Below are 23,676 nucleotides of genomic sequence, written 5' to 3'. Positions count from 1 at the left end.
CACAGAACAGTAACTCCCAGTACTCTTGTGCTCTGATATACACAAAGCTCCAAAGAATTCCTGATTTATTCTGATCCTTCCATGGCTGCTCCAGAGTTCCAAAGAAATCCTGATTTATTCTGATCTTTCCTTGGTTCTTCCTTTGCTCTCAGTGTTCCAAACCCACCAGGGTAAGAGCAAAAACAGCCACTGGAATTCCTTTGGATTTCCCATCACAGAAGGACAAGAGTGGTGTGGAATTTTAGAATTTAAACCACTCACCTTTCTCTTTGACCTGTATTTGTGATGTCAGGAAGGACTCTGAAAACACAACAGATCCCAAGCATCCTCTTCCTGTGAGCAGGTCTGGAATGTCAAACACCATCATGGATGCCTGCAGCCAGCCAGCAGTTGGAGGGAAGAGAAAGAAGAACTTGGAATATTTCAATTGAAAAAACAAAATTTGTATTTTTCAAACATCCTAAACCAGTATTTCTATATTGTGGTTAAAGCCTGAGATCATAAATCTGTGTTAATGCTTTATTCTGAATTCTGATTTCATGTTAAACCTAGTCCAGCATCTGAAATCTCACTCATGTCTCCTCTTACATTTGTATTCATATAAAAATCTGGTATGCCCCAGAAAAACAGACATTTGAGCTCTACTTTCTAATTAAATAAATAAAAATTTTTATTTCTTACCGTTTTGATCAAACTCAGGCTGTCCTCATTATCTAATGGAGTAATTCTAGAACAACAATGATAATTAAATATTTAAAAGTTAGATCATCTTTCTGTGACTCCAAAGCAACCAAAAATCTGTTTTATTTTAAAATAAACACTTATTTGTGCAGGTCATTTCAGTCAATTAGTGTGGGGATTAAATAAGCACAAGTTTGTGATATCAACTAAGTTAAAAGCAGATTTCAAAGGAAACTTAATGAGCTCATGCTGCTTCTACTAATTAACAGTTAATAAAAATCAGTCTGCCCAACTGCTTTTTATTCCTTTTAATGTTTTTTTTTTTTTTTAATTCCACAGAATTACAGATATGAAATCACTGAACTACCTCATACACAAAAGCATTTAGCACTTCTTGTGTGAAATTATCAAACACAAGGGGTTTTGCAGGAGTTCCAAGAGGAGAAAAATTTATTTATTAGTGTATGTAAATTACTGTAATTAATAACAAGATTAGTCGTAGTAGTAGTAGTAGTAGTAGTAGTAGTAGTAGTAGTAGTAGTAGTAGTAGTAGTAGTAGTATTATGTAATTAATAACAAGAAGTTGTAAGACAGTGATACAAACCTGCCATGGTTGTTCACAGCCTGGATTTGAAAAGCAATTTTGGAGCTGTAGAATAGAAAATGTAGAGGTGAAATGTGTGGTTTATATTTTTAAATGGAAAAAAATAAGCAGGAATAGACTTAAAGCAAAAGAAGTGATTAAGAAAATTGGAAAATGGGATAATTATAATGATTTTTAAAAGATGAATGCATTATGAAGTCTTGAAATCTGGCAGTCAGGCAAGCTCAGTTTAAAATTAATATTTTTCAGTTTATAATTGATATTTTTCCCCCAAAGAAGCCCAATGAGTAACTCTGGAAATACACACCGTAAAGCAGATTTCAGCTGTGCTAAGCCAAGGGTGTCTAACACAGACAGCAGCACCTGCTCTGCCACCTCCTTTGCCTGAAAAAAGGAAATAAAAATTAAAATATCCTTTTCCCATCCCCTTCCAGATCCCAGCAGCTCCAGGAGCACCCTAAGACCAACAGGAGACACTAAACAGTAACACACTGATGCACCAGGCTAAAATCTGATTTTTCACAGATCTCATTTTCCTTACGATGAGGTCAGGAAAATTCATGAGAAGATGGAAAACCAACTGGAGATGGGTAAAATCAGACACACTCTGAAATCTCTCATTTATTTTATTTTGTTTAAAAAACAGAATTCAGAGTCTGCTTGGAGGGCAGGGTATGAACCTTGTGTTATTCCATCGAGCGAAACACAGAATTTATTTTGGTTTTCTTTTTGGTTTGCACGTAAATCTCATACTGCAAGCAATCCAAATCAACAATTACAGAGAGAGAACAATTAAATTTCATTTACCAACTTGATTTACCTTGGATTCAGTGGAAGTTTTAGCATAGCACTCAATGCCAGCAAGCACAGCCTCTACAACAGCAGAATATATTTGCGACAACAGCGTACTGAAGAGAAATACAAACACAACATTTACTGGACAGGCAGAGTTTTCTTCCTCCTCTCTTTAAAGGAGCATTTTTTCCTCTCATTGCACAACTCCCTTAATAATAAGGAAGGGATCTTTGTTGGAATAAGTGAAGAAATTTTATAGTTAAGCTTACTGTTTAAGAAAATTAAATTAGAGCAAGGAAATTGCTCAAATTACAGGATATTTTAGGGAAATAACTCTTGATATAAATGTGTCTGGTGCTTTTGTTAGTCAGGAATAAAAAATCTGATTTATTGTTGCTTTTGCTGCAGTTGGGTTTAAGAATCACATCCTAAAAGCAGGGTCTGGAGTGACAGAGGGAACGGCTTCACATGGACAGGGGGAGGGATGGATGGACCCTGGGAGGGAATTGTTCCCTGTGAGGGTTTGGAATCCCTGGGATGGAATTCCCAGAGAAGCTCTGGATGTCCCTGCACCCTTGGAAGTGTCCAAGGCCACCTGGAAGTGTCCAAGGGCTTGGAGCCACTTGGGATAGTGGAAAGTGTCTCTGCTGTCCCTCCCTCTCCTGGCAGAATTTGGAATATATTGGAATGAGATGATCTTTAAAGATCTTTTCCAACCCAAATCACTCCACAATTCCATGAAATCTCCATCCCAGCTTAGTCCAATTCCTTTCTTAAAAGGGGACTGAGAAAATGGTACAGAAATAAACCAAAGTCAGGAGAAGCCAGGAGTGACTTTCAGCTGTTGAGACATTTACAGCTCCACAATCACTGGGGAAAAACCCAACCAAAGAACATCAGCCTCTGTTTTCCTGCTAAATTACAATAATAAAAATGAGCAGATCAATTAAATTACTCCCTAAATTCTAAATTTTCTCATGACTCCACTGCCAATATTGAGGGAGGGAAGAGGAGGAGCAAAGAGAATACAGCATTTCAGCCAAATGCAAAGCATTCCTGAAGGATGGAAAAAAAAGCATCTGAAGATCCCAAACATGGAGGAACCTTGAAAGGCACCAAAGCTTGTCTTTGATCATCCCCAACATTAGCAAGGGACTTTAAAATTCAGCTTTTCCACTCTTTTTTCATGTTTCTGGATTGTAATTTCTTGTGCTTTCATATGCACTTAGCATATTTGCACTGCATTAAAGCAATGTAATTCCTTTATATTGTGATTTTTCCAGACTTCGTAACCGTTCCTATTTTCCCTAAAATTCACATATATATTTGCAAGGAAACACCTCAGTGAGGTGTCTTTTGTCTTATTCTTCCCGTTTTAACATTTTGAAGCTAGCAGTGAAAAAAAAAAAACAAAAAAATCAGCACAAGATTTCTTTTTTGTTGCTTTTGAAGCATTGTCTTAAAATAAAAATAAAACCAAAAAAATTTATCCCAGTTTATCACTCAATTTTCAAAGTTGGTTTATACACTCCAGGCAATCAATACAGGCAAATTTGGAATGAATAGTGTTCATAAAATACATTTTATTTTTATTTCATTTTATAAAATATTGACCAATGTAAGAAGCAGGACACAATTGCAAACTAAGCTAAAAATCATGAGTTCAGGTTTGCCAAAAAAGTCAATTATACTACTGTTGTTGAAATTAGATTATTTGAAGCAATACAGGGATGCTTCCAAGAAAAAATTATTATTTTTAAATTACTGCCTTTATCAACCCCTGCTTTGTTTAGAGCTTCTCCACTCAACTTGATTAAAATGTATTTAGTAAAAGGGATTTTTGAAGGAGGACAAAATATGTTAGAGCAGTATGTAGATGCAAGAAAAACACTTGTTGGAGTTCAGTTTTCTCTTAAAAAAAGGAAATTCTGCTGCTCAGTGCAGTAATTCCATTTTTATGTCTCACAATTAACAAGAATCAACAGTATTTAGTGTGACAGTACTGACACATATTTAATATTTTAGTATCTTGCTACCAGGTCATGCAGCTTTGCAGAAGCAAAAACAGGCTCCTAAAATGATCCCAACTAATAAGGAGGACAAAAATCTCTAAGGAAAAATCTGATTTATCAAGAGAGAGAGCAGAACCAAAGCAGATTTTCTATTGTGTTCTCCAAGCTGGACAGGGATCTACAACATGCACAGGAGGTGGACATCAACATGGATAAACAAAGTAGGATTTTGAGATGATTAGAATGTGCAAAAGCTATGCAGCTTCCCAAATTATAGGAAAAATTTGGTTTGATTTGACCTTAACATAGTGAATTTCTCCACAGGTTTGAGTGTTCTCTGTTGGCATTTTCACTGAGCATCAGAAATCTTCCACATTGTTAATGAAACTTGTCAAAAATTTACTTTTTCTTCTATGCGTGCAAGATGCTACAGTATGAGAGACTCTCTCCCCTTGGTTGACATAAAGTATTTTTAAAAGTTATTCAAGATTAATTTTTTACTACAATTTGAGCAAAATTTATTAATATTTCCTTTCCTAACAACTCCCCATGGACCTACTGAAACTCCCCACATGCATTTTGCCTTTGCAACCCTGTCCCATGCACATTATTCTGAATAAAAATGTCCCTGCAAATGCCAACAGCCACTAAAAGCAGGTTTCACCTACTGCCACGAGGTAGAAAGAGAGAAGAGTTAGGGAATAATAGAAAAAAATTGGCAGCTTACACTTGCTCAGCTTGCTTGTGGATCTCATTGTCATTTCCTGTATTAAAACAAAAACAATAAAACAAAAATAATAATTTAAAAGGTTTGGTTTAAGCAATCTGAGAACATTTCTGCTGCACATCTTACATGGAATTTATCCAGTATTTTATGCTACTAAGGCAAACACCGGTTGTACTTCCAATTCTTCAATCATCCTGTCTTCAGTTGAGCCCAGAATATATATTTATTTATCTATATATTTATTATTTTATAGTTATAGTTATATATTATTTGTATATTATATATAAAATATAAATTAAATATATAATATATATATCATGTAATATCATATATCATATAATATACATTATACAATATAATATATTGTATAATGTATTATATATTATATATTGTTTTAATTTAATTTATATAATGTATTATTATATATTATATACTATATATTATATATTATATATTATATATTATATATTATATATTATATATTATATATTATATATTATATATTATATATTATATATTATATATTATATATTATATATTATATATTATATATTGTATTATGTATTATGTATATTGTATAATGTATATTACACATATATTTTATAAAATATAAATTTTTTTTCAAGAAAGCCCTAAGGACTAACTTCATCCATGGACTTTTCCAGCCATTTAAAATACATAAGAAAATGGTTTTTAAAAATTTTACATGGCTTGTTTTTATTTAGGAATACAGTTACTGTAACTCATTACACTGAGGATAAAAGATGGAAGTGAAAGAATTTCCTTCATCCTAAAAATCCTGTTACTTGACAACTCCTGGTTTCAAACTATGTATTTTGGAGAATGTTTTTTTTATAAATCCATATGGAACATGGACTTAAATATTTGGTTAATGCTTTAAAAAGAGTCTGCACACTGAGATGTGACAGATTTTATGTTCAACACTCAGATATGACAGATTTTCCCCACAAAATCTGCTACGATTTCATGCACTGGTTACAGAATCCACCACTTAGAAAGGAAGCAAAGCCTTTAATTGCTACAAATTTTCATGGAATCAGAGGTAATAACTGCCTTGGTGTATTTCATGCACTTACCCAGGAAAGGAATGTGAGTGGCTCCAAAAAAATAGGTCCTTGAACAAGCCAGAGGTCCCTTTGGAGACACACACTGCACTACCTAGCAGGCAGTATTAATGAGATACAAAAAGCATCAGTAAAACAAATTGGTGCAATAATTAACAATTAACTACGTTCCCCTTAAGTCTTCTAAGCACTGACAGACTACAGAAGTTTACAACACAGAACTGGATTGTGAAAAAGCAACTTACGTTTTCAAAGGTCTATTTCACTTTTGACTTGACCTGAATGGTTGAAAGACTTTGGAAAGGAGATGAGCTCTGACTTGTGTTTTCAATTTCCTATGCCAACTGCTCTTTTCATGAAGAGGAAAGTGGGTCAGGTTCCCATAACTAGGCTGGTCTTATTTACTATTTTCATGACACCCTATTAAAACAGTATCACCTGTACCTGTAAATAAACCACCTTTTTAAGAACAGCATCAGAATCTGAGGACAACAGATGGAGCAAGTACATCACAATAACACAGTACTTGCATTTTCAAAGGTATCTTATTGTTAACAAGGGAAGGAAAGACACAATCGAAAGTGTTTTCACAGAAATAATGTTAAGAGCAGCAAATGGAGGATGAGATTTCACCAAGATGCAAAATCACTCTTTTCTCAGGCTCTGCACACGTGATTTGTGCCCCACGTCCATCCATCCCTGAGGCAGCTGCACATGAAATGCTGACAAATCATCAACTCATGGGCTCACTCATGCTCTCACATCCACCTGCTCAGGGCTCACAGCACTCCCAGAGCCCCTGGAGGCAGCAGGGAGCTCTCTCCACACTCTACCTCTCTCCTCCTTCGCTGCCAAGTTGCCTTCTGGAGCCACCCAGCCAGAGGATCCCAAATCCCTGGGGTGATGGACCTGAGCACATGTTTAACCACCCAGCTTTTACTGGGAAATGGAAACAAGTTAATCATCTTTAAAAATCCAGCTTTTACTGGGAAATGGAAACAAGTTAATCATCTTTAACAACCCAGCTTTTACTTGGAAATAGAAACAAGTTAATCATCTTTAAAAATCCAGCTTTTACTTGGACATGGAAACAAGTTAACCATCTTTAACATCTCATATTTTACTTGGAAATAGAAACAAGTTAATCACGTTTAACATCCTAGCTTTTAGTTAGAAAGGGAAACAAGTTAATCATCTTTAACAACCCAAATTTTACTGGGAAATGGAAACAAGTTAATCACGTTCAACAACTCAACTTTCACTGGGAAGTGGAAACAAGTTAACCATGTTTAAAAACCCAGCTTTCACTGGGAAATGTAAAAGTAAAAGCAAAAGTTTAACAAAACAAGTAAAAGCATGTTTAACAACCCAACTTTTACTGGGAAGTGGAAACAAGTTCATAATCTTTAACAATCCAGCTTTTACTTGGAAATGGAAACAAGTTAATAACATTTAACATCCCAGCTTTTACTGGGAAGTGGAAATAAGTTAATCATGTTTAACATCCCAGCTTTTACTTAGAAAGGGAAACTAATTAATCATGTTTAACATCCCAGCTTTTACTTGGAAGTGGAAATAAGTTAAGCTTTGCAACTTCATCTGAACAGTCCTGGAATGTTATGAAAGATTTTTCAGAGTTTTGTCAATAGTTGTTGAAGCACACAGTGGAATTTGGATATGTGGGAGTATTTCAGGTTTAGTCACAAAGGTGTTATCAGAAAATTTGTTTCTTTTTAAAGAAATGGCTAAATAAATGTGATTAAAATAGAATCTGTGTGTCACAGTTAAGGGTATCACAGAAGGTTTTCACTTTGTGGCCAGGACACAAAGAGCATTTCCCTTTCCCCCACCCACTTACAGCAAACTTGTCTTTTTCCAGAGTATAAATTATTTTAACTCATTCAGCAATCCCTGATTAAGAATCCAGTATGGTTCCACTTGGAAAGAGCAAGAAAAATCACATTTTTTTCCTTAACCTGATGAATTGCTAAGGTGCTTTATGTTAAGAAGAATTAGGCATTTAACTCATGAAAGCAAGCACAAAAAATATACAAAGAAAAAGAGAATATACTTCAAAATCTCAGATAACTTCTCCAAAGCCTTACCATGTGCTTGGCAGTGCTTCCACCAGGGCCAGTGTTTCGGACCAGATGCCCTTCAGAAGGAAAATTAAAGTTCCCAGTGTTCAAGTTTTCCTTTGTGGAGTGGCTGCCAAACAGGACAAAGGGCTGCCTGCTCGGGCTGAGGAGGACACAGGGAATCAACACCAAAATACTTGCAGGAAGTTTACAATAACAAATGAAATCAAAGCTTTCAACTGCTGAATTTCTCATTATAATAATTAAAAAATTTACTAAAGTTTCACAGTGAAAGGAGCAAGTTCAAAAGAAAAGATCTTCTTGCATTTATAAAATGTCTTTCAAATACAATGAACTTATCTCATGGTTGTTCCCAAATGCTCTTAGAATATTCTTTTATCTTAAACTGCCTTGAAAAGCTGCTTAGTTTAAAATTTACTATCTTGAAAAGCCATGAAATGATTGTGTTGGAAACAAACAAAACTATTTTGGGTTTAGTTCTGGCTTTGGGCCCAAGTCTCAGCTGGGGAGGTCAAAGATTTTCTTTTCTTTAATGCAAAGCAAACACCAGAGGATGCTGCCAGCAATAAAGGACATTAAACTCCACTGGTTTACTCCAAATAGAGGAGAATGTGCAGAGAGATTGAATTAGCTAAACAAACCCTGACTGACTCACAACAGCAGAACGTGGATTTGGCAACAGAACCTTCAGCTGAACAATTTTTGGTTAAAAGTCTCTCATAAAGTCACAGAATGGTTTGAGTTGGAAGGAACATTAAAAATCCTCTCATTCCAACCTTCCACTATCCCAGGTTGTTCCAAGCCCCATCCAAACTTTTCTAGGGATGGAACAAGGAAGGAACTGATCATAATGCACAAAAATTCATGGTATAGGTAAAAATTCAGCATTAAACCCTGGGAAAATTCAGCTTATCCTTCCAGGACATGAAGGAATTTGCACAGGCTTTTTTCAGTATGAGATTTGATCTACTGAGGTGATATCAAAAAGAATTTTAAACATTATGGCAACAGGGATATGGAAATAAAATATTGAGGCAGTAGTACACCAGATCACTACTGTAATTAGCGATAATAATGAGTAATAATAATAAATATAATATATGTAACATATAACATACAATAAATAACATATAACATATAATACATAATATATAATATATTATATATTATATAATATATATTATATAATATGTAGCATATAGCATATAACATATATAACATATAATATATAATACATAATATATAACATATAATATATATCATTATCATATATCACCATCATTATTATATAGTATATAGTATATACTATATTAATATAATGATAATGAGTAAATAATAATAATAATAATAATAATAATAATAATAATAATAATAATAATAATAATAATAATAATAATAATAATAATAATAATAATAATAATAATAATAATAACCTGTTATCTGTTATATGGCTTGAGATCATGCCATGGCTGAAATAACTTCTGAAAGGCTGGGAAGAATTGAAAACAAAAATTATTAAGAAGTACATGGACAGAAGTGTGAAATATCCTCTCACTAATTAAACCTGAATTATCTTTCTCAGAGAAAACTCCTGAACCCTCAGAAAATGCTTCCAACCTCCACAAATAAACACAAACACCACTAAATCTCTCATTTCATTAAATCATTAAATAATTTCGGTTGAGAAGGACCTTAAAGCCCATTTAGCTCCAACCCTCTGCCACACCTTCTACCATCCCAGAGGAAGCAACAAAATGCTTCAGAAAAGCATCAAAATGTTCAAAAAAGCATCAAAAGGCTTCGAAATGTATCAAAAAAGCAAGAAAATGTGTCCACAAAAAGCAACAGCCACCCCCAGAAATGCTGTGCTGTTTTCTCCCATGCTCTGTGTCACCCCCTCAGTTTTGTTTGAGCTTTGAGATGTACAAATTCAACTTGTTAAGCCCTGCACAAACCAGATTCCATCCAAAGCAAGTTAAATCTACCTACAAATATCTCCTGTGCAGGTAGAAATTGAATTATCAGTGAGCAAACATTTGACTGAATTAGCCCTGCAGTCCTAAGCCATCATACCGTGGATTTTTCAGGTGGGTGGTGACTTTAAAAAATTCAAATTATGTGGTTTTAACCCTCAAACATGAAAAGTGAGATGGGATAGGGAAAAAAAAAACAAATTCATGCTGAATAATTATTCTTTCTGCATGGATACTGGAGGACTGCTGAAGCAGACTTACCTCCCCAGCCTGAGATTCTGAGAGTTCCAGAATGAAGGGAATTTCAGTGTCAAAATTAGCAAAAAAGGTGGTCCATTGGTGTTCAAAAATCTTTAGATCCTACAAGGAAAATATTTGACATTACTTCAAGAGAAATGAAGGCAAAGGTGGAATATTTCACTGGAATACAGACTGCCCAATGAAACAATAAGCTCAAGAAAATAAATATATTTTAGAAGATAAGGACATTCTGCTGGAATTTAGGGTGTCTTTATGCGGGTGTGTGGTTTACGTTTATTGTTTTCAGAAAAATTAAGTCAATTTAGCAACAACTTTCAGGTTGAAAACATCAAATTATAATAAATAGGTCTGCTCAGAGTGTAGGACAAGTCTCAAACATTAATCTCACTTCCACACAGAGAGGGGAAGTGAAATATCAGAGAGTGATTACTGAAACTGAAAGCCTTGTAAAAATTCTATGATATTTTAATTTCCATTACAGCAGTTGATTGAGCAACCAAAATGCTGTGAACTACCAATATTTTATTAATGAAGGATAATTACTGCTGAATTTTGTACATATTAAATTGCTATCAAGCTAGAAACAGATTAAAAATTAATATATACCAAGAATTACAAAATTATATATACTATGAAAGCATAAATACTAATTTAATAAATTATAAATATAAAGAATAACATAAATAAATTTTAATAATTATAGTAATTATAATAAATTATAATAAATCTAAATATTAATATAAATAAATTATAAATATAAATTATAATTACAAATACTAATATTTATACAATACTTTCTCCTCTAGCATTGAGATCAGAGCCTGGCACTAATGTGAGAATCCCTTCCTTCTGTTTGTATTTCCCAAAGCACCAAAGCTGCCACTGAGTGTCACTGTTCCCCACTTAAAGGAGCTACAAAACATTTGAAAAATGCTTTTTTTTTTCTCCTGGAAGAACGGCTGTGTGTTAAAGGGGATTTTTTTTAACCCTTAACACACAAAAGCACAGCAACTTTATATATTTTGTATATGGTTTAATGACATGAAGGAAAATTTTTAGAAGGTTTTCAGACAATAAATTCAAGGAAAGCAAGACAAGTTATTTTAGTGTTTTGCAGAGTTTGTGGTAGATTTAAGGAATAAATCAAGCAACAGCAGGCAGAGCCAAATTAAGCCCATAAATTTAATTAAAACCAAACAAAATCAAACTTTTACTCTGTGGTTACACCAAGCAGCAACTGAGGCAAATATTTCACCTGCATTACCTCAAAAAGCAAATCCTCCAGGGACACAGGATCCATTTTGCTGTAGGTTTTCCATAAATCAGCACTGACATCCATTAACTGCAAGAGATTTTAAACACATTTCTGTGAAAAACACCACAAAGAAGGCCACAGATTGGGGTTTAAGAAGAGACACACTGTCTAACAGTGCTCCTTAACTCTGATTTCACAGATATTTCCACTCTGATTTCACAAACATTTCCACTCTGTTACAAAAGACCTGACCAGTGAGGGTCTCAACTCTGCACAAAGCTTTCTCTGCATCCTCCAAACAAATCATTTCACAATATTTTTCAATTTAATAGCAAAGAACTGCATGAGCTGGTGCAGGCAAAAGGGCAAGATGAGTTTTCTGAGTTCAGACAGCCACCAGCCAATTCCAGGTTTAGTCATCCTGAACATCAGCCAAAACTTGCTCGAAGCTGATGTAAATTTAGGCTAAGACAGTTTAACTTTGCAATACTAAATTTAGGCTAAGACAGCTTAACTTTGCAATACTTTCTTCCAAGTAGCAGGATGATGCTTGTGGAGAATAATATTTAAAAATATATTCTTAAGGGACACTGGTATCTGAATAATTCTGCATTTACAGAGTTCCCCATCACCCACTTAGTTCCAGCAACATTGGCTGGAATTTTCTTTAACCAGTCTTCTTTACAGTTTTTCCAGGTATTCATGCAATAATGATTTCCCCTTCCATTCCATTCCTATAAATACAGGAAATTTTCTGAATTACAGATGATGCATGTGGAGAACAATATTTAAAATTATATTCTTAAAGGGACACTTGTATCTGAATGATTCTGCATTCGCAAAATGCAGAATCACCCACTCAGTTAAAAATGCAACACTGGCTGGAATTTTATTAATCAGTTTTCTTTACAGTTATTCCAGGTACTCATGCAATAATGATTTCCCAGACCTCACTTCCATTCCATTCCTATAAATATAGGAAATTTTCTAAATTACAGATTATGCACATGAGAGATGCATATGGAGAACAATATTTAAAAATATATTCTTAAGGGACATTTGTATCTGAATAATTCTGCATTTATTCCCCATCACCCACCCAGTTAAAAATGCAACACTGGCTGGAATTTTCTTAACCAGTTTTCTTTACAGTTATTCCAGGTACTCATGCAATAATGATTTCCCAGACTTCACTTCCATTCCATTCTTACAAATACAGGAAATTTTCTAAACTACAGCATCATGAGCAACTCTGATTTCTCCAATAAAAGAGGAACTGCCTTTAAAAGGCTGGGAAAAAAATCCTGAATTATCATCCTTCAATTGTATTCCAATCTAAGAGAACACACAGAAAAGGAAAAATCTCAGAGGGAAAGCCTGAGCTAAAAATGCACCAAAACCTCCCCTTTTAATAATGGTAGAAGAATTAATTTCTAGATGATTTACAGTGATCCCAAATGCACTTCCAGCCTGGTTTCCTCCCCCCTCAGTGACACAGAACCACACAAATATGTACAAAGTTAAGAATGTCACTTCCCATTTGAAATCCCCTCATGATTTCAAGGAGGAAGCAAACAAGAACTCCAGCTGGAGCTGCCTGGACTGCCAGAGCCAACATGATTGCTCTCAAAAAAGGAGTCCAGGAATTTTGCCTGCTCCTTTTGAAGCATTCCAGGAGTGCTTGGGGACAGCATCAGCTCCTTGGATCACACAGAAGAGGTTCTGTCTGTGCCACCCTGTCTGAACATTTTTTTTCAGAGCCTCTACAGATTTGTGAAATGAACTGGGATAATTAAAGGACATTTAAAGATCCAAACAGCTCCTGAATTGCCTGTGAAATTTTCATTAACTCATTTTATGCATCAAGAAGTGTGATTGATTGATTGCCCTCCCCAAAGATCTCAGCTGTTTGCACTCTGTGTTTAAGTCTTTGGGCAGGCTCACACCACAAGGTGTTACAGTACCAGTGATGGAATGAAATAAAACCTGAAAAAAACCCTGAAGAAAGCTTAAAATTTTCCACCCAGTGGAAAGAGTGCTCAGAAAGGCACAGGAACTCACAGAGAATATTTCTGAGCAAGCATGTACAATTATAGATATGATGAGACTTTAAAAATGGAACTATTCATTCTCTGGAGGTTTTCCAGCTATCAGGAGTCAGACAAAAGCCCACTGTGGCTGTAAAAAAGGAGGAGTGATAAGAAAATGGGACATCTGCATTGCTGTGGCAGAGATTCAAAAAATGAAAGCAAAGAAGCTTTAAACAAGCACAGAAATGCAAAGCTGTCATCTGAAAATGCTGTTCAGAGCATAATTAATAAATGGGCAAATCCGTGACATAAATTGCTCGGAGTTAAATCATTATTAAATATAGGAGCAATTAAATCCTGATTGTTGCCCTATTGAGCAGGGTATGATGACCCAGGAATATAAAATGTCAGGGAGAGAAGGGGGTGCATCTCTTCACTCAAAACCAGGGACCCAAGAATAGTCTTTTCTTATTTTCTGAGCTCATCTCAAGGTGTTTGTCACTAACCAGCTCCTCCTGCTCTGCTCTTGAAGATCTAGAACTCATCTAAAAAATAAGGGGTAAAAAAAAAATCCATTTAGGGGTAAAAAAATTGGTTATTGGTAGAGGTGGCTCTAGAAGGAAGAGAAAGGAAAGGAAAATGAAAGGGGAAAAGGAAAAAGGAGAAGGGAAATGAAAGGGGGAAAGGAAAAAGGAGAAGGGAAATGAAAGGGGAAAAGGAAAAAGGAGAAGGGAAAGGAAAAGGGAACAGGGAGAAGGAAAGGGGAAGGGGAAAGAGAAAAGGGAAAGGGGAAAGGGGAAAGGGGAAAGGGGAAAGGGGAAAGGGGAAAGGGAAAGGGGAAAAGGAAAGGGGAAAAGGAAAAAGGAAGGAAAAAGGGAAAGAGGAAAGGGAAAACGCAAGGGAAAAAGGCAAGTTAAAAAGGTAAGAGAAAAGGAAAGCAAAAAAAAAAGGAAAGCAAAAAGGAGTTCTAAATCCCAGCAGAGGCCTGGGGAGAGTGTTCAAATAATGGTTTATCCAGGAAAAGTGCTGTGTAACCCAGAACAGAATTCCAGCCACACCACAGGCTCTCCATCCTGCCAGTTTTACAAGATCCCAAAAACCTCCATCCAATTTAGCAGCTCGCTTGAGCAGTGAGTCAGGACTAGATCATCCCCAAAAGTGCTCTGCAAACAAAACAATCTCATGAGTAAGCTGTGCCTCGGGAAGGAGGTGACCAAGGGAAGGACTCACTTCATATTTCATGGTGAAGAAGCCGTCGCCCCCGATCCCCTCGAGCGCGAAGGCCTGCACGATCGGCCACTTCTCCACGATGAACATGTCAAATATCTGCAGGTGGCCTGCAAAGCAAGCACAGCAAGATTCCCTCACAAATCCTGGCATTTCAGCTCTCCCTGAGCCCTTAGGATTCACAGATTCAGTTGTAGAAAAATCACATTTTTGTACAAGCAAAAATCTTGAAGTGAAAAATATATTTTGTGCAGACGACAATTTTAGAAGCTCCTCTACACCTTAAATTGTTCTCTTTTTTTCAGGATATTCCACATCTCTTGGCAAATTTCATTACAAGCTGATTAACAATTAAAATTCAAGATAACAAAGAGGGAGCTTTGCTTACTCCAGTTCATCAAGTTCTGGGTCTTAAGGAAATACTGAAACACAACATCACAGAATCCCAGAATGGTTTGGATGGGAAAGGTCCTTAAAATTCATCCCATTTTCCCCCTGCCATGGGCAGGGACACTTTCCACTGTTCCCAGAGTGCTCCAAGCCCTATTCAACCTGGCCTGGGACAACTCCAGGGATCCAGTGGCAGCCACAGCTTCTCTGGGCACCCTGTGCCAGGGTCTCCCCACCCTCACCAGGGAGGAATTTCTTCCATCATCCCCATTTAATCAGAATTTTAAGTTGAGGGAGATTAAAACTTCCTCCTGGCACTGGCATTAATGACTTTTCAGGCAGTCAGAGCATATCAGCTTTCCCTAAGGGAAGCAATAAAGAATCAGGAATAAAAAAAGAATGCAAGATTACAGTGCTGAGGTTCAAGGCTGGCTCCAGATCCCAACAGGAAGCTGTGCGGGGCAGTTTTTTTCAATTCTAAAAAAGGAAACTTGTATAAAGAAATGTTTATTCTCCCCTTCCATAAAGAAGGATTTATCTGGAGCTCCCATGGGAACAGAGAAGTTCTGTAGCAGCTCAAGACACTGCTCTGAATGCAAATCATTCCTCTGCCTCACACTGGAGGAATTCACTCCCCAAACAAACTCTGAGGGCTTCCAGCTCTCAGAAAGAAATTCAACTCTTCAGGGTAAAGATGCTAAAAGGAAACTAAAGACTTACTAATCCTTATTTGTCTCCTAAAGCAAGGAAATCTTCATTCCCTGAAGCTGCAGGGTGCACAAACACTTCCACACTCTGTGTTGGAACTCTAGATGATGAGAATTTTAAACTTTCTCTTTTGAAAAGCACAGACCAAAAGAGAATCCTACATTTAACCTCAGGCTGTAGAGCAGGCTTCCAAAATTGATTCACAGCACTAAGATTACAAGTGTGTAATTTGAATAAGAGTGATATCACAAAGTAGAAAGCATAAAGTTTAAAGTTTAAAATATAATAATATATATGAAGTGTGTAATTACAAGTGTGTAATTTGTAATTACAAGTGTGTAATTTGAATAACAGTAATATCACAAAGTAGAAAACTTAAAGTTTTAAAATATAATAATATATATAAAGCTATATAAGAAGTTTTAAAGTTGTTCTTCCTCACCTTCTTCTTCATGAGTTTAAGTAGTATTTTGAAATTATACAAAAAAGTCCACATTGCAGGACACAAAAGATTAGCTATTGGGTTAAAAATATAAATTATTTAAATATCATTTTTTAATTAGATAGTTTAACCTTGAAACATCTTGTAAAGAAAGAGAGTTAGCCTTTTATACCTTATTAGTAAAATATTACAGAACTCACTATTTATGAAACTGTAACATAATTTTTTTTTTAAATCTAAGTTTGAACTTGAAATATCATCTCAAGTACCTTCAAACTCAACCTTAACAAAAAACAAACCCTCAAAAAACAAAAAATAGACCAAAAAATCCCCAAAATCCAACAATTCTGAGCATCATCCACCCTACCTTGGCAGCTGTAGGGGATCCCAATGCGGCTGCAATCCCTGACCATGTCCACAAAGCTGGAAATCTTGAATTCCTCGGCAGCTTCTTCATCCTCATACTGAAAGAAGCCATTTCAAATCAAATTGGATTAGGCATGCCCTGATTTGATTGGTAGGAAAGAGAAGATGCAGCATTCAAAGCATTAAAATATCACCTACAGCCTCCTGAAGCTCAAGCACCCATTTTTCAGAGGAGCTTTGGGATTTTGGAAATCCCATCATGGCAGGGATGGACTCAAGCCAATAGAAAATTGAAAAAAGAAGTCAAACCTCAAAGCAAGATTTTTAATCATGACACATGAAGGCATAATTATAGAGTTTATTTCCAGGTTTCAGTCAAGTCTTTCAACATCCAGATTTGAAAGATAAAAGTAATTGTGAGGATACCAACTGATGTGCCACAAAAACATGCCACTGAGGGGAAAAAAATGAAAATAAGATATTGCATTACCAGCTAAACAACACTGAGCAAGGAAAATCAATGATAGAATAAGACCCAGGTCACAGATTAGGCAAAGAAAATCAGTTTTGGTCTGAGGGAGAGGTGAACTGCAGGAAGAGGAGGCAAGAAGAGGAAAAACCCTCATGCAACACTGTCTGAAGACTTCAGCAGACTGAAGAGCAATTATCCTAGCTCAGAAAAGCATAAAAACCAGATTTGGAGAGACAAATCACACTAAAGTCATTTTTCTAACAGAGCACAAAGCTGCAAACACACTGACTTTGAGCTGAAAAGCAGTTTAGTAGCAAGTCTGGAACCAACAGGTTTAGCCCTGCTGGTTTCTTCAAGAGCCACTTGTTTTCTGGAGCAAGATCAGAAGGCAGAGGTGTTTTGCCTATGTTATTTTATTTTATTTTATTTTTATGTGCAGTGCTCTGAGCTTCTTATCAAGGCAAATTACATGACTATGAACTTCTTGTGGGCTTCAGGGTACACCCAACACATTTCTTTTAAGGACAAGTTCTTTTAAGCCAAGCCTGAATTTAAGCTGCAGCCCCAGCTCCTCTGTGGTGTGTTCCTCCTTCATTCTCAGGCAGTCAGATCAAAGCTGCAGCTCAAAGCCAAGCCCCAAACAAATGCCAGTTTCTCAAGACTTAAAAATGTCATTGAAACAAGAACTTGGGTTTTGGCAGGGTGCTAAAGGCTTGCTCACAATCTGCTCCTGCAGCCAGTTCAACTGTGACACCCCAAAATTTACTACAGCAAATTTCTGTATTTTATCCTGTTTGGTCACTTTGAACATGGGCTTTTTTTTTAGTAATATGGGATTTTTTTTTTCCATCAATAAGTAGGATATTCTCTTAAATTCCTGTGGTCTAGTTAAAGCAAGTAGGAAGGAAAAACGGAAGGAGAAGCTTTGTGTTTTGTCAGACCCAGGTACAGCACTGCTTTATTTATTTCTAAAATTCTTGTGCTTTTTTGGTTTCATTTTTATGAAGTTACTTCTATCACTAAAGTAAGCATTTAAAAGCCATTGCAGGCATTTCTCCTGTAAACAGGATGCACTTAAAGCCTGACACAGCAAGGTTTTGTTTGTCTTTCAGCAGTAATCTAGGAAACTGGCAATTCTTATACATTGGCAATGTGACTGGAAGTGCTCAGCTCACTCACACCAAACAGCAATGAAGTAAAACTGTATTTTCAGCTTCCAAAACCAAACCTTTCCCCTCATTCCCACAAAGAACAAGGCACGTGGTTCACCTTGCCAGTTACATCATTTTTTCAAGGCAACACTGTGTGATTAAGGTTCTTTACCACAATAAATCATATCAAAGCCCATAAGCAGATGAAGCTTAAAATTCAATAGCTGAGATTGCAGCTGCACTGGCAACTGTGTGGTAAGAACTTCTCTGCTCCTGATTCCAAAGTGCAAATGTTCTCTCAGCATCAGATCTGCCCTTTCAGCAAGGATTTTGGCAACAAAGAAGCCTTGTGAAGCCAGGCTTCAGGTTTTGCTGGGGCATGTTTTAACCTGGAGCTCAGCTGTTCTAGCCTAACAAGAGTTATCCCTCTCTGCTGCACTCCTGGAATTGTACCCATAACAAATTTTGGGATCCATGGACAAGGTATTTATAAAGTGGAGCAAGATCAGTGGAGGGTCACCAAAATCAGCACTTGTCCCAGAAGGAGAGATCCAGCCTTGCTCAATATCTGCAGCTAAAACCCACCAAAATTTTACTGAGATGGTGAAGTCAGGCTCTCCACAGTGGTCATGACAAAAGCCTTGATTTAAAACACTCAAATTTGGGTTTGACAAAAGGAAACACTTTCTCACTAGGAGGATAGTGGGAAAATGCAGCAGAGGTTCTGCAGTCATCCTTGGATGATTTCAACATCCAGCTGCAAAAAAGCCTTGAGAAATCTGATCTGATCTCACCACTGAAGCAGGAGGTTGGACAAGATGATCTCCAGAGGTCCTTTGTAATCTGAATTATTTCCTAATTCTGTGATCTAAGCTATAAAAACACTATCAGTCTACTCTAAGCCCCATCACAGACACATAAAAACACAATCAGGCTATTGTAAGTCTCATCACTTCCAAGCTGGAAACTCAAGAGAACAAAAAGTTTCTCTCCCTGATTTTCCCACTCCTTTTTTCCACTGGCTTCACTCATCATCACAGGCTCCAAACCCACTCCCTACAGAATTCAGAACAATTCTGACTTAGAAAAGAAACTACACAGAACACAATGCAGGAAGAAGCATTTCCAGTCTCCACTGGAATGAAAAGGTCCTTATTCTACACCCAGACAAAGAGTATTTTCATTTTTTACTCCTCTAAAAATACTTCACAACAATAAATTGACTTTTTCTAGAATACTTTGATTTTTAAGTTCAAGATGAAACTCACATCAGTCATGGAATGTAGTGGAAGTGAGGTTAACAGTTCTTAACAGACAGATTTAATAGTTAAAATTCAAATATATAATGAAGTTTCTTGATTTTAAAGGACTTACTAAGCCCATTTTTCCTAATATTCTACTGGCAGCCAATGCAAACATTGCTTCTGCTTTGATGTGGGAAATCTCAGCGTTGACTGTGACACCTGATTCACATTTGGCATTTTTCACAACCCACATTTTTTCCTCATTAAAAGATCACTGACTCAGGTCCAAACAACAGCAATTAGTGGGAGAGAGGAGTAATTTGTCCTCACACTCCAACAAATAAAAGTATTGACAACATATTCTTCTTGCACACTTTAGCAAATGATTAATACCCAGATGTACACACATATCACTCCCCTGCTGAGGGAGAAAGATTAAAAAAAAAGATTCTGGAAAGAATATTTTTTTAAAGTTTCACTTTAAGGATCAGTTCATTAACAAGCTCATTAGCAAATCTTGTCTGCATTCACTTTTCACTCACCTCATTTTCAGTCAGACAGTGGAAATGCAAGTTCCTCCAGTGTGCCACATAGGGTAAAAGATGATTGTAATTCACAGGGTTGCAGTACAGATGAACACTGTCAGGTTTTATTAATATGATTATATCTGCAACAAGCACAACAAATATTCCAGCATCAAGACTCCACACACAAGAGAAACTGAACAGAAAACATTTTTTTTTTTATTATGCACCTCATTAAAAAAGAAAATTGTTCAGCTATCTGAATGCAATTCCTGATTTCTTTTAAACGAGCAGAAGGAGCAGTTGGCAGCCACAGAGAGTTCCAAGCACTTGTAACTGTTCCAGACAACTGGGGGGTAATTCCCAAGTCTTGCACAGAACTTGCATCAGCCTGTCCTTTGTGCAGCCAAGAGGCTCAGGATGAGCCTTCCCAGAGCACTTCCAGAATTCTCAACTCCAGCTGCTCCTGCCTGATGTTACACCAGAGCTGCTTCAAGTAAAAACTACCAACACCACAGCCAACAAGCAGAAGTTTCATGCAAATAAGGGAATAACAAGCTGTGATCACAGGGATTGGCCACGTTCCCAGTATGACAAAGGTGAGTTAATGAGGTGAAGTAAAAAAGAGCTCAAGTTTAGAAGTGCAGAGGTGTGATCAAATAATATTAATCACATGTACATACACACATTGACTGAACTAATGGACTGTAATTGTGTAAGTTTACAACATTTGAGATATATTTCATATGTTTGATCTTTTGATGTTTAAAAATGAGTCCTTCAGCATTGTTTCTAAGAAGATATTTTCAGGCATATACAGACAACTTGAGATTAATGACCTTTATTTTTTTTTTATGTCCCTTTTTCTGCTCATCTTCTGTCCAGAACAGGTAAAAAATGTCGAGAACATTACTCACCATCCAGAACTTCCTCAGGAAAACCTGTCCTTTCAAAGTCATTGTTGTTCTGGTTGTACAAACCAAAGAGCAGATAATTTGCCAGCTCTCTGCACCCTTCATTGTATCGACTGTCTATCCCTGCAAAACAAAACCACAGGAGAATTGCTGTGTGTCCTCACATTGCATACCTGAAAAGTTTCTTTTCTTCCTCAATTTATTAAACTTTAAAGCAGGACTATGAACTCAACTCCCCAGCTGAACTCACTGAGAGAACAGGGTAGGGAAAAAGGAGATTTTGCAAGATCACTGCCACATGCTGACATCCCCCTTTCAACCCAAATCCACGAATATTCCTTAAAAAATTTAAATCTCTTGTTTTCTGCATTCAAAATTCTGTTTTTTCTAGTAATTCAAACATCTGTCTGGATGCAGGATGCATTCTAATTAATATGTTCTTGATTGAAGCTTCCTAACAAACTAATCCTGTGACCCAAATCTCCTGCTTTAGAATACATGATTAAACATTATCTTATCAGTGTTATAGAGCAATCCCTGAGTCACCACAGAGCCACTGCAGGCTTCTGACAAATTGTGAAAAGATGTTCTGACAAAAAATATGGGGCACAAAAAGCTTCCAAGGGAATCTTTCCTGGTCCTTGGGAAAATTAAATGAAAACAACTGAAGATCTGGAGAATGAAGAGATGGAAGATAATTCAAGAAGAAAGGAATGAGGTCACAGATTTAGAAACTATTTTCATCAATCTTCATCTCTCTGGATGACAGCCACAGTCATAATTCTACTGTAAAAAACCCAGCTTTTTCAAATAAATAAAAGTGCACATAAAGCAGCATCCTTGCCATCCACATTTCACAGAGCTCACCACTCCTGACTGCCAAAAAAATCCTCTAATGGCAACTTTTCCTACCAAGTTATATTAGAATTCAGTGGAATCCTTGCCAACAAATTTGGATTTATTACATTAGGATACAGTGGGATGGCTGCCAACAAAATAGGATTTGTTAGCACTGCTAAAAGAGAGATCAGGACATTGATAATGTAATAACATGGCCTGAACATTTGAGTCTCAGCACTGGAAACCAAACCAGCCAAGAGTCACCTGGACTTGGCAAAAACTGGAACAAACCTCAGGTTCTGCTGTTTATGCTCCTTTTTCATGTTATGCTTCAGCTTTAGAGTGCTAACAAGGTGATGTGTCAGCATCCAGCTACTGAACATCTCAAAAACTCTTAACAAACTCTTTGTTTGCTCAGTAACTTTGGTAGCTCACACGTATTCCAAGGTATATGATATTTGGAGGAAAGCTGTCTCACATCTGTCCCAGCTTTCTCAGCCCTCAAAGGTTTTTTTTTTTTCCAGCCATAATCTTTGAATCCTCATTCTCCTGCTGTTTCTGACCTCTCATTCATTTATATTTATATTTTTATATTTTATTTCTATTTTCAGCCTCATGAAAGCAGGCACACCAATGTAATCTGGAATTCAGATGGAGTCAACAAACAAATATTGCTGCCAAGCCCTTGTGTCTAGGTGGGATTTTAGTTACAAACAATTGGAGACTCCTTTTTTCCAGGAAGAAACTGTCCCATTGTTTTAGGAACTCCATTTCAATGGAATCAGTCTCCCTGGAATCAGCTGCAGCCTTGGGAAGTGAGCACACACAATCTCCTGAGGATAATCTGCTCCACTGATCACCTGCCTAACTCAGGCACCTTCTGAGGGCTCAGAGGAGCAATAATCTGGCACACACTGACTGAAAGAGCTGGAAAAGGTTCCAGAAAGATCTCAAAGTCTCTTTCAGTGCTAAAGGGGCTCCAGGAGAGCTGGAGAGGGACTGGGGACAAGGGATGGAGGGACAGGACACAGGGAATGGTTCCCAATACCAGAGGCAGGGATGGATGGGATATTGAGGAGGAATTGTTCCCTGTGAGGGTGGTGAGGCCCTGGCACAGGGTGCCCAGATTTGCTGTGGCTGCCCCTGGATCCCTGGCAGTGCCCAAGGCCAGGTTGGACAGGGCTTGGAGCAACCTGGGATAGTGGAAGGTGTCCCTGTACATAGCACCAAGCTGAAACTACATAATCTTTAAGGTCCCTTGAATCCAAACCATTCTATGATTCTCTGATTCTAATTTCTGGAAGATCAGAAGAAAAATGAGAAACTGCCATCACTTAAAAAAAAAAAAAAAAAAAAAAAAAAAAAAAAAAAAGTTGATGTCACCATTACTTGAAGAGTTTGAGATTTTATCTGGGTACAGCAGCTTAGGGCAGGGAAGATCTTCCAAGCCAAATGTCAAACTTCTGCTTTTTCAGTTAGTGACAGAAGGAGGGGAAGAGAAAACAAAAGACCTTAAAGGGGGACAGCTGACAAATTTATAATAGAGGACATGGGTGAATTATTGCTTGCAGAGCACTGACAGCCACAAAGGGAAAGCATTTGTTTAACATAAAACCACGAATTCTGCAGAATATTTGGAATTTGTGGTTTCCTTGGGTCTTTCAAGTATCCTGTCCAGACAGCAGCTTTCACAGTGAAGCTTTAGTGCAATTCTACAGCAACATATGGAGTTAAAGGAACAGATACAGCTAGCAGAAAACAAACAGGAAATGAAACAATGACCAAGATAAGAGCATATCAGGAGTGCTCCCCAGAACAATGGGCAAGGCCATTAATTAGGGAAGCCCGACGCCTGTCTCCAGCTGAGCTGGGAGTT

General features: G+C 36.8%; 1 protein-coding gene across 1 annotated transcript in view; it reads right to left on the bottom strand.

Moving 5' to 3' along the window:
- The window catches only part of DNAAF9 (dynein axonemal assembly factor 9), a 75,925-nt gene that overhangs the window by 36,505 nt on the left and 15,744 nt on the right, over positions 1 to 23,676 (bottom strand). The window contains exons 3-17 of the mRNA XM_063157855.1: positions 20,964 to 21,083; positions 20,065 to 20,189; positions 16,657 to 16,753; positions 14,753 to 14,859; positions 11,502 to 11,579; positions 10,238 to 10,336; positions 9,437 to 9,492; positions 8,010 to 8,145; positions 5,917 to 5,998; positions 4,820 to 4,856; positions 2,106 to 2,193; positions 1,593 to 1,669; positions 1,286 to 1,330; positions 682 to 727; positions 262 to 373 (exon numbers count right to left, since the gene is read on the bottom strand). Of these exons, the coding sequence (XP_063013925.1) occupies positions 262 to 373; positions 682 to 727; positions 1,286 to 1,330; positions 1,593 to 1,669; positions 2,106 to 2,193; positions 4,820 to 4,856; positions 5,917 to 5,998; positions 8,010 to 8,145; positions 9,437 to 9,492; positions 10,238 to 10,336; positions 11,502 to 11,579; positions 14,753 to 14,859; positions 16,657 to 16,753; positions 20,065 to 20,189; positions 20,964 to 21,083 (1,305 nt within the window). The remainder of the gene's footprint in view (positions 1 to 261; positions 374 to 681; positions 728 to 1,285; positions 1,331 to 1,592; positions 1,670 to 2,105; positions 2,194 to 4,819; positions 4,857 to 5,916; positions 5,999 to 8,009; positions 8,146 to 9,436; positions 9,493 to 10,237; positions 10,337 to 11,501; positions 11,580 to 14,752; positions 14,860 to 16,656; positions 16,754 to 20,064; positions 20,190 to 20,963; positions 21,084 to 23,676) is intronic.

This window comes from Melospiza melodia, chromosome 5 (genome assembly GCF_035770615.1).
Source record: "Melospiza melodia melodia isolate bMelMel2 chromosome 5, bMelMel2.pri, whole genome shotgun sequence".
NCBI lineage: Eukaryota > Metazoa > Chordata > Aves > Passeriformes > Passerellidae > Melospiza > Melospiza melodia.
This window is presented reverse-complemented; position numbering and strand designations above follow the sequence as displayed.